At 45.4% G+C, this 10990-nt stretch overlaps 1 protein-coding gene and 1 long non-coding RNA gene across 3 annotated transcripts in view; one reads left to right on the top strand and one right to left on the bottom strand.

Annotated features, from left to right (window-relative positions):
- Nucleotides 1-984, bottom strand: part of MPZL1 (myelin protein zero like 1) — a gene marked incomplete at its 5' end in the record, with an annotated part of 35854 nt that extends 34870 nt beyond the window's left edge. Inside the window, one exon of the mRNA XM_077344292.1 lies at nucleotides 660-984. Within this exon, the coding sequence (XP_077200407.1) occupies nucleotides 660-984 (325 nt within the window). The remainder of the gene's footprint in view (nucleotides 1-659) is intronic.
- A 32-nt stretch (nucleotides 985-1016) lies between these two features.
- On the top strand, nucleotides 1017-6955 carry LOC143839773 (uncharacterized). 2 transcript variants are annotated; one of them, XR_013231853.1, is made up of 3 exons: nucleotides 1017-1791; nucleotides 4086-4172; nucleotides 4605-6955. It is a non-coding gene; the product is annotated as an uncharacterized LOC143839773 (long non-coding RNA). The 2 variants fall into 2 exon arrangements; XR_013231852.1 differs by having other exon boundaries at nucleotides 1017-1188.
- Nucleotides 6956-10990: the final 4035 nt, after the last annotated feature.

Here is a 10990-nt window from a genome sequence, read left to right on the forward strand (position 1 = left end):
TACAATGCAAGGGTGGGGAATTAAAAGAAAACAACACCAAATACAATTCTAGCGCCAGCCTACCAGGCTTATCTGTGACCGGCAAAGAGGCATCGCTTCAAGGACGCCACGATTCTCTCCCTCCCCATTCAACCCAGTCTCGTCCCCGCATTACCTTATCTGATACGACTCTCAGCTAAGCCTCCTCTAAGGCAACAGGGTGGAGGGCACACCACAAAAACACCCTTCCAGCCGCTGGCGGTTCTCTAGTCCCTTTTTGGCCCCGGGCTCTTTCGCTAATCGAGTCCCACGTAGAGGCGGCCACGGCCACGACACGCGGATCCTTTTGCAGGGCTGGCGGCGGCGAGAATATCAAGCGCCTCACGGGGGGGGGGGGGAGAAAGACCCTCCAATGTCGCCCTCCTCAAATTCCACCCGGAGCCCTCCCCACCTCCTCCATCATGATCCGCCCTGCAAGAGCAGCGCTTGTCGCCGCCGCTTTCCCGTCCGCTCGCGCTGCAGAGGCCGCCGCTGCCCAGGTTCCCTCGAGCCCGTCGCAGAGGAAGGGCTCGGCAGGCGCTCCGTTTCGGCTCCCCGTGCGGAGGAGCCCTTCCGTCGCCTGCCCGCCTCTCCCCATTCCCCTCCCCGCTCGCAGGCAGAGCCCGCGCCGCTGCACTCACACAGGCTAAGAGCCGCCGCCAGCACAAGCGCAGGCAACCGAGCCGCCGACGTCGCCCGCCGCCTCGGGCCACTACTGCCGCCGCCACCCTCGCCTCGCCTCTCCGCCGCCGTTAGCAGCACCGCCGTCCTCGCCGCTTCCATTTTCCTGCCTCCACCTCCTTTTCCTCCCATTGTTTCACCCCCGCCCATTACAGGCGGTGGGTGGGGAACGAGGAGGGAATCTCCACGCGGCGATTGAGCTCTCGGGCTGTCGATCACGCACACCTCCTGAATCCCTCGTCTCCTTTCCGCCAAGCTCTGCCTTTGCGGCGCCGTGATTGGAAGTGCGAGCTATCAGTCGTCTCGAGGAAGGGCCGAGGCGGAGGCAGAGGCAGTCCGGCCTTCTCTTGGGACACGTGACCTGGAGCTACCTTTGAGATCTGCGGGAGCGGAGGAGAGTTTGCTTACGTTGCTGGTAGCTGTGCCTTGGGTCCGTTTTGCATGCCGGGGCGCCTTCCTGAATCGATCGAGGTGGATTGTTTTGCCCTGGTAATCCCGGTTATCATCGCTACTATACCTGCCCGCGGGTCATCCCGTGGGATCTTCTCTCTATCTTGTGCATATGAGCATTCATCATGCGCTATATGATGACCAAAGAGATACTTTGTTTTCCACTTAATTTCGTTGCAACCTTATGGTACACCCCGCACTCAACTGATGACTTTTTGAAACATTTCCCTACTTTGGAAAATTAGTATCTTGGCCAGTCAATGGCTCATATTGTACAACCCGAAAACTATACATTAGCAAAATGGTGGTGGAATGGGGCCAAGTCCCAGCTGATTTATGGCAACCCCATAGGCATCAGACATCCAGATGTGGATTGCCTTTGCACTTACGAACAATGAGCTTCATTTGCCACGTTATCACCTACTCGTCCAATTTATGAAGTCCTCTCTTGAACATTCAGCCTTGGTTTTCGCATTCCTGGATATTTGGGTGTCCTCTGCAAACTGGCCATAAGATATTCACCCCCAGTTCCAGATCATTGATGAATAAATCCCCCCTCGCGCCCCAATATCAATCCTTGTGGGACTTCCCTCTGTTGTGGGACTTCTCATTGCCTACTTCCCTAGGAGGTCAGTAAGCCAGGTAAGTCGGCCTGTAAGGAAAGTTCAGGCCGAACCTGTTGGATTACACGGATACCTGGACCGCGAGCTCTGGACCTGTTGGATTACACGGAAACCAAACGCGAGACAGGCTTCATGTCCCCCTGTGGCTGCCAGCCTCTGCGCGTTGACCGGGGCGGGAAGGACACCCACAGAGCGCCCGTCGAGGCAACAAGCGGCGCAGGATCAGGCGCTGCCGCTTTCTAGAGCGGCCGCTCCCAAGAGAGCGCGCCTCGGATGGCGGCGGCGGCGGCGTCCTGATCCTGCAGAGCCGGGCCCCTTCAGGACGCCTCGGGGGCACACCGGCTGTTCGTTGCCCCTGCAGAGCTCGCGGTCCAAAAAAAGGGCCAGGCGACCCCCGCCCTCCTGTGGCAGGCAGGCTATGGACCGAATGGCAGCCCTCTCCCCCCGCTTCACGACCACGCAGCGGCTGCTGAGGAGAATGGGGCAGAGGGGAGAGGTGGGCCGAGGGCTTTGTTCCGGCCTAGGGAACACACAAATCGCGCTTCCGACGGTGGCGGCGAGGAGCCGCGTGCGAAAAGGGAAAGAGGGCGCGGGCAAAACCTCCCCGGCCGTGTTCAGGCTGGCCTAGCGCCGCCTCTTTGACGCGGCAAAGCACCAGGTGTCCGCCTGGCAGTGGGGCTCACCTGGCGGTGGAAGGCTGGCGGGAGGGGGAAGATTTGACAGGTGTCTGCCTTTCTACAGGGCGGCAGTTCATTCCTGCAAGCCAGTTTTTGTGCCTTCTAATTTCGTGTATAAACAATGCACCATCTAAAGATATACCCCACTATTAAATTAATTGTACAAAATTTGAGTCCACTGGCATTTTGATTGTCAACAAAGTTTAATTTTGGGTATAAGCTTTTCTGTGCAAACGCACTTTGTCAGATACTGTGTAATATTTTCAAAGAATAACCCTTAGAGTCAAAAGCTCTGATGAAGGAAACCGTGACTCTCCAAAGTTCATATCCCTCCAAATCATGTGGGTCTCTAAGGTGCTACAGGACTGGACTCTAGCTCTGGTTTGATTGTGGCAAGCTTCATGAGAATGCCACAGTAGATGTATCGGATAAACAAAGTCTGAGTCCACTGGCACCTTTAAGACCAACACAGGGTTTACTGAATGTATATGCTTTTGTGTGCAAGCACACTTAGTCACATGCAATGGAACAGAATATCCTCAGCCATTGCAATGTGGGGGAGGGGTCTGCCAGAAAGGGCTGGTTAGAATGAGGGTGTGTAAGAGATAATAGCTGAGATTGGATTACGGCAGTAATCAAGAGCTGTTAACTGCTGTAAATAAATTTACAAATACAAGAATTAACAGACAGACCTGAGAAGAAGATTGAGTTCAATGTCAGCTCAAAGACCACCAAAATTCATCTCATCATCAGGGACTGAGAGAATAGGTGTGTTTAGATGCATGCTTCTTCAGCTAGGAGCAGATTTCCTTTCAATCTTCCTCTCTGTCAGTTCAGACCACATCAAAATTAAGATTTTTCCCCCACCCATAGGGTTTCAAATCAAGAGATATTCAGAGGAGATTTGCAGTTGCCTGGCTTTGCCTTGGACTTTCTTGAGGGTCTCCCATATAAAGCATGCACCAAGGCCAACCCTGCATAGCTTCTGAGATTGGATGAGATCAGTTTATGTTCACCCCTGGTCTTTGCTGGAGTCCTACTACTTTAAATGCTATAAGTGTATTTGGATGGCACAGTACATTGTGGGTTATTCACAGATCAGTTTGCTAAGCAGCATTACTCTGTTTTAGTCACAAGGAAGGATGTTTGTTCTTTTTCAGGGGGCATGGTAGAAAAACAACAAAGCAGACAAGTTAGAATTTATATAATATTTTTTTACAGGAAGCATATCTGATAGTCTTCATAATTTTGTGTACCTTTTAAACAAACCACTTTTTATTGCAACATGAACTTCAGTCTTGAGTTGTGGGGAGGCGCAAGAAACATAAGGATTATTTGGGGGGGAGAGGGGAAACAAAGGAAGTCATTTGGACATGATCTTGGCAGAATTTGAAAATTTGAAGCTGTGTTAACTGAAAATGAATTGATGTAGGTGTTTGGGGTTATTTATGTGTTTAGACCTGCCTTCTGATTTGTTGTTTACCTTCTGATTTGTTGTTTATTTCTCTTATATCTCTACCTAACTTGTTTGCCTTCTATCAAATGGATGTGGTGTTGCAACAGCATACGTGGGTGCAAAGGAGGGGTTTGGTATTGCGAGATAGAACTCACTCCTATCTCATTCTCACTTTTGCAGCTTTGGACCTTGCTTCCAACTAGTCCAGCTTGTTTCCAGCAACAGCAAGCTGAATTCCGCTGGAAAGATTACAGATAAGGACATGAGGTAATAGAGGCAGCAGTAGTCCCCTCTTTTGGGTTTTTTTTGGGGGGGCAGCAATGCTGGGCATTCAACATTATGCAGAACATGGAATCACCAGATTTGCACTAATCACAAACAAGTCAATTTGATTTGATGATACTGATTGACTCCTGAGCCTTCGGGGAGGGTGGTATATAAATGTAAATAAATAAACAAACATGTGGTAAGGCAATATCCTAGTGTCATGATGCCTGGTTTGTAATTCAACTTATACCTTATACAAAACTTTGTTGTTAAAGGTGCCACTGGTTACTAACTTTGTTCCAGTGGAGAAATGCACAGCAGAAGGTGGGTGAATGGCTTCTACCAGTAACAGTATTTCATGCAGAACAAGTTCTCGCTATGTGATTAAGCTAGAGTTTTCATCCTGCTGTTTTTTAAATGTCTCCTTGGCAGAGGTCGGAGCTTCACAGTCCTGCTTGGTTTGTCATTACTGTCAGAAGAAAGATGGCATGGAGAGAGGCAGGCAGTGTGGGGAAGGTGTCCTGAGAAGACTCCATGGAAGCACAGGAGGTTCTTCCGCTTCTCTGTACTGCTGGCTTGGTATCTGGGGCACTGAAAGAGTCAGGACTACTAAACAAATGGTGATTTCTGGATTCAGACATAACAATAACCACAATGGATATTAAGAGAGCTTAATGGGCCACAGAGAAATTGTGGTTTGGAATCCCAGTTTAGTACCTTCCCACAAACCACAGTTTCTTGAGCAGCCAACATTCATATGTCACAACAAACTGGTATTTAATCAAATACAACCTTCCATTATGTCCAAAGGCAGCCATAGAATCCAGGTTTTGGGCTGACAATTTCCATGGTGTTGGGAAAATTCCAGTGGTACAATGAAGTGAAAATTCCTTCTCTAGTATGAAGCTAACTGGGTCATGTTGTGCCAATCACCCTCACTCAGAGAGGTGTTAAGAGGATAGAACGGAGAAGATGATTACCCTATACACTGATTTAGAATTTTTAAAATGCAATGATAAATATTGTGGTTTTATCTTAAACATTAAACATTGCTGCAGGGGGCAGAAGGCCGATTGGTTTGGCCAGTGTTGAAATTAACATTATCCCCAGTCATAGAATCATAGAATCATAGAAACTACAGACCAGTGAGTCTGACCTCTGTTGTGGGGAAGATAATGGAGCAGATATTAAAGGGAGCGATCTGCAAACATCTGGAGGACAATTTGGTGATCCAAGGAAGTAAGCATGGATTTGTCTCCAACAGGTCCTGGCAGACCAACCTGGTTTCCTTTTTTGACCAAGTAACAGGTTTACTGGAGTGTGGAAATTCGGTTGATGTCATTTACTTGGATTTTAGTAAAGCTTTTGACAAGGTTCCCCATGATGTTCTGATGGATAAGTTGAAGGACTGCAATCTGGATTTTCAGATAGTTAAGTGGATAGAGAATTGGTTAGAGAACCGCACTCAAAGAGTTGTTGTCAATGGTGTTTCATCAGACTGGAGAGAGGTGAGTAGCGGGGTACCTCAGGGCTCGGTGCTCGGCCTGGTACTTTTTAACATATTTATTAATTATCTAGATGAGGGGGTGGAGGGACTACTCATCAAGTTTGCAGATGACACCAAATTGGGAGTACTGGCAGATAGAGACAGAGTTCAACGAGATCTGAACACAATGGACAAATGGGCAAATGAGAACAAGATGTAATTTAATAAAGATAAGTGTAAAGTCCTGCATCTGGGTCAGAAAAATGAAAAGCATGCCTACTGGATGGGGGATACGCTTCTAGGTAACACTGTGTGTGAACGAGACCTTGGGGTACTTGTGGATTGTAAGCTAAACATGAGCAGGCAGTGTGATGCAGCGGTAAAAAAGGCAAATGCCATTTTGGGCTGTATCAACAGGGGCATCACGTCAAAATCACAAGATGTCTTAGTCCCATTGTATACGGCACTGGTCAGACCACACCTGGAGTACTGTGTGCAGTTCTGGAGGCCTCACTTCAAGAAGGACGTAGATAAAATTGAAAGGGTACAGAGGAGAGTGACAAAGATGATCTGGGGCCAAGGGACCAAGCCCTATGAAGATAGGTTGAGGGACTTGGGAATGTTCAGCCTGCAGAAAAGGAGGTTGAGAGGGGACATGATAGCCCTCTAAGTATTTGAAAGGTTGTCACTTGGAGGAGGGCAGGATGCTGTTTCTCTTGACTGCAGAGGAGAGGACACACAGTAATGGGTTTAAACTACAAGTACAACGATATAGGCTAGATATCAGGAAAAAAAATTCAGTCAGAGTAGTTCAGCAGTGGAATAGTCTGCCTAAGGAGGTAGTGAGCTCCCCCTCACTGGCAGTCTTCAAGCAAAGGTTGGATACACACTTTTCTTGGATGCTTTAGGATGCTTAGGGCTGATCCTGCGTTGAGCAGGGGGTTGGACTAGATGGCCTGTATGGCCCCTTCCAACTTTATGATTCTATGATTCTATGAACCTGGGATTGGAATAAAATCTCTATGTAGATTCAACCCTGTATGCTGGAGGGAGATCTTTTTGATTCTGTTTGGCATACCTGCAGAACCTGTACTTCTTGGAAGGGAGAGGTACCTGCCCTCTAGAAACCAGAGGAGTTCAGAAGAACTCACAAAGATAAAAACAGATCTCTCAGTGCTAAGGAAACGTACAAACTAAAAAAAGGTTAAAGAAACTTCTTAAAACCTATACCAAAGAACTTTTAAACTATAAAATAACAGATTTGTATTTGATAGCACAGTCTTCTCATTCCAACGACTCTTTTCCTCTTCATAAAATAAAATCTTTTATTTGTTAGTTGTTAACAAACAATGCCTCATTGTCATTCTGTCAAATGGTTAAGAAAATCGGGCTGAATATAGCCAAAAAGTCTGTCTGTGACAGAGTGGGACAGTTGGTTTTATTTTATAACTAAGAAACCATACTATAAGGGCTGCTTGGCCTGTGAAGCAACATTTGATTTGGGAGGGAAAATTTACCTCGGAGTGGGGAAGTATGTTGGGGCTTGTCATAATTGTCATATATGACAACCAAGGAAATGCCTGACCAGAAAAAAGCTTCAGGGTACAGTAAGCATGTGGTACATGCCAACTTGTGGTACAGGCTAGATTGAGAGAAATTGGTTATTTAAATTTAATTAGAGGAGTGAACTAAAACAGATATGATTGCCTCCCTTAATTACAGCAAAGGAATTATTTAGAAGATGCACATAGGTGGTGGTTGTTGTTGTTATTAAAGGTAAAGGTAAAGGTATCCCCTGTGCAAGCACCAGGTCATGTCTGACCCTTGGGGTGATGCCCTCTAGCGTTTTCATGGCAGACTCAATACGGGGTGGTTTGCCAGTGCCTTCCCCAGTCATGACCGTTTACCCCCCAGCAAGCTGGGTACTCATTTTACTGACCTCAGAAGGATGGAAGGCTGAGTCAACCTTGAGCCGGCTGCTGGGATGGAATTCCCAGCCTCATGGGCAGAGCTTCAGACAGCATGTCTGCTGCCTTACCACCCTGCACCACAAGAGGCTCATGTTGTTATTATTACTGGTATATAAATTTATATTTTGTGCTTGCTAACCTGCATCAAGCTACTATATAACAGTACTTTTTACCTTCAGTTATAAGTGGTTGCAGATGAGCATAATGGATAGGGATCAAAAAGATTAATATATATTTTTTAAGTTTCAGAAACCATTAGAAGAACAAGAAAAATGACACGGTTCAGGCACTTGTATTATTTTTGCAGTGGGGTTTCAAGAATCCCAGGGGAGGGAAGAATGGAGGGAAGAATTAAATGTCCCCCTCCTGTTATCAATCAATATCTGATTCCTTCTGTGGCTGCTTATTACAGTGCAGTTAGATAACTGAGGATATCTTAGTACACACATACACCCATACACATACGAGTACACACACATACGAGTACAAACAGAAGAACCATGTGTAAATGAGGTTGCTACAAATGTGGCCCAAAGGTTGATCAGTCAAGAAACAGAGCTAGTATATAACATTACTATGGAGAGTACAAATGGAATCCAGATGCAGTCAAAAGTGTTAAGTGTAGACCATTCCCAATTGGTAAAGTACTGGCAGAGTAAGCCATAAACCTCTAAAGATGAACCATTACCTTGTGCCATGAATCAGCCACTCCCAAGCTCTTTTGAATCTGTATACAAATTCTAGCCCAGCAGCGTTAGACTGCAGTCTTCTGTTAAAACTTCTTGAATGTCCATTACTAGATGTCCAGAAAGACTGAATTCCCCACCACACACATACCAGTGTTTCCATTGTTCTTGTCTGATTTGTGTCTTTTATGTAAAAACTGACTAGTCTGGCCAGGTAAATGACAGAAGCTTCTGATGCCACTGCTCCAAATATGGAATGGTCAAAATCATTGTCCACTAGGCAAATGGAGGACAGAAGAAAAGTAGCGTAATGGTTCTGCAAATGTAAATCTACCAATGTCCTGTATGTTTAGGCAAACAAGCACAGTGGAGGGTAAAGAATCGATCTAAAATAAAAGGTTACACTAACACTAACTACTTCAGAAGTAGCATTGGTTGGTTTAAAAACCCAGCTGCTACATATGTTATGGTAGTTGTGGAATCTAATCCTCTAAAGGCATTATTTACCCTGCAGTCTACAGGAGAGAAAAATTATTTTTACTGTCCAGTGTCTGCTATGAAGACCATATGTATGGTTTCATGTACAGTTTCAGTTATATGTAAACTGCTCTGAGCCTTCGGGGAGGGTGGTATATAAATATAAATATAAATAAATAAATAATCAAGTAGAAAATAGTCCAGAAGAGACCAAAGCAGGCAGAGAACTAGTTTGATGTTTCTGAAGAGGACTGTTTAGATAAGATTTCACTGCAGCAGACCAACCAGGGTTGCTAACTCCATTTTGGGAAATGTCAGAGGTCAGCTAGGGCAGGGGTAGTCAACCTGTGGTCCTCCAGATGTTCATGGACTACAATTCCCATGAGCCCCTGCCAGCAAATGAAAATGCTGGCAGGGGCTCATGGGAATTGCAGTCCATGAACATCTGGAGGACCACAGGTTGACTACCCCTGAGCTAGGGTATAATGATGGTAAGGACTCCTCATAGGAGTAGAAATCCTGTGTAGCCATCCTACAGTCAACAGGAGCCAACCAGCAAGAAAAAGAGCTATAAGCATGCCAAGATTTAGAGTCAAGAGCTGGTACAGAATTGCTTCTACCCTCCAGCTCTAATCCAGCAGGCAAAAGTCAATTGGCTGTTCCCAGCCCTCCAAGGTCACTTGCATCTTTAGAGTGATGCAGAAGGAGGCTGAGAATGGAGTTGCAAAAGCTAGGCAGCAAAGTGCACGCCTCCTGGTTCAATGATAGTTAAAACTTGGCTTGCAACATATTGGATTGCTACCAGCAACTTTGTAACAGCATTGACACTTATAAATGGACACTAGATTGCCACTGATAAAAGTACAGAAAATATGTTTTGAATAACTGGTACTTCTCCAAACCTACGATGCTAGCTACAAATGACTTATTTTTTTAGTGATTATTTTCATGAATAAAAGGAATAAATGTTCAGAACAGCTTTGCCTCAACCACAGTTTCTTTGCTGTTTGGCCCCTATCTGGAGATTGGCAAACTTAAAACCAAGTGAAACATTCTACTCAAAATACCATGCCCCATCCCTTGGCCACTGGGATGCACAATGTAAAATGTACAAGTCAAAGCTACAGCAGGAACCAGTCATAACTAAATAAATCTTTCCCCCATAAGGAATTGTATAACCTATATATGGGGCGTACCAGAGAGTGTTGTGCGCTTAAGTGATACAGACACAAGGAGATGCACTAAGGGGCAATGCTGTTAAAACTGGTTTGTGCTTTCCTGAAGACCTCTTGTTACTTCTTTAAACACAGTAGACAGAGTAGACAGGCTTTCTCAAGCTTCACTCTGATCATAGTAATTAATTGTTGTTCTTCTCTATCTGCCATATTGGCCATCCCACCCCTTTCTATGAATGTACTGAGATAACGGGTGGGACGGTGCAATTTCTCTCTTGCTTTTAAATCTAGATTTGTCACAGCAGCCTGTGTTTAGAAAATGTGTGTATACATGTCAGGCATCTTAAGTTTATCAGTTGCAGTTCTCTGAAAATGTCTTCTGAAACAATGGACTATCTTTCTTTGGTCTCTCCCCTGCCCTGTAACGCAGGGGAAAGACCAAAGTGGCCTAAGATATGGCAGTACAAAGAAGTTCCTTATTCTGCTCCTCCACTCTATAAATACATTTGGTGAACCCTTGTGACCATCTTATGTCCAGTTGTGCCTACAGATCCTTCTTTGTTCTTATTTCTCGACTCTTCTTACCTGATTTACAATATGGACACATCATACCTCTGATAAACCATCCTTTCTCAGTTTTAGACTGAGATTTTCTGGCATTATCTACTTCAATGTCTTTTTAGAGACTGGATGCTGAAGAAGTCATTTGTGGTGTTATTGCAGTCAAAACCCACTGAAATCTATGTTTTAGGACTAGAATAGGTCTGCATAAAATTGTCTTCCACTTACTCTAGTCTTGCCAGTCATCACCAACCATAAATTTCCCCAAATAGTTAAAAAGTGGAAAGAATGAAGAGGGGCTGAAATCTGGAATTTCTGTTTTACTAAGCTTTGGTTCAGATATAACACAAAACAATTGCTTATTTTCATTACGTTTAGTCTGGGAAACTAAGAGTGACCTCATAGATTGTTCAAACCATTGTTTGCCATGACTAACACTGGTTCTATTGTCTTCGCTCTTTCC

Source organism: Paroedura picta, chromosome 6 (genome assembly GCF_049243985.1).
Source record: "Paroedura picta isolate Pp20150507F chromosome 6, Ppicta_v3.0, whole genome shotgun sequence".
Lineage (NCBI taxonomy): Eukaryota > Metazoa > Chordata > Lepidosauria > Squamata > Gekkonidae > Paroedura > Paroedura picta.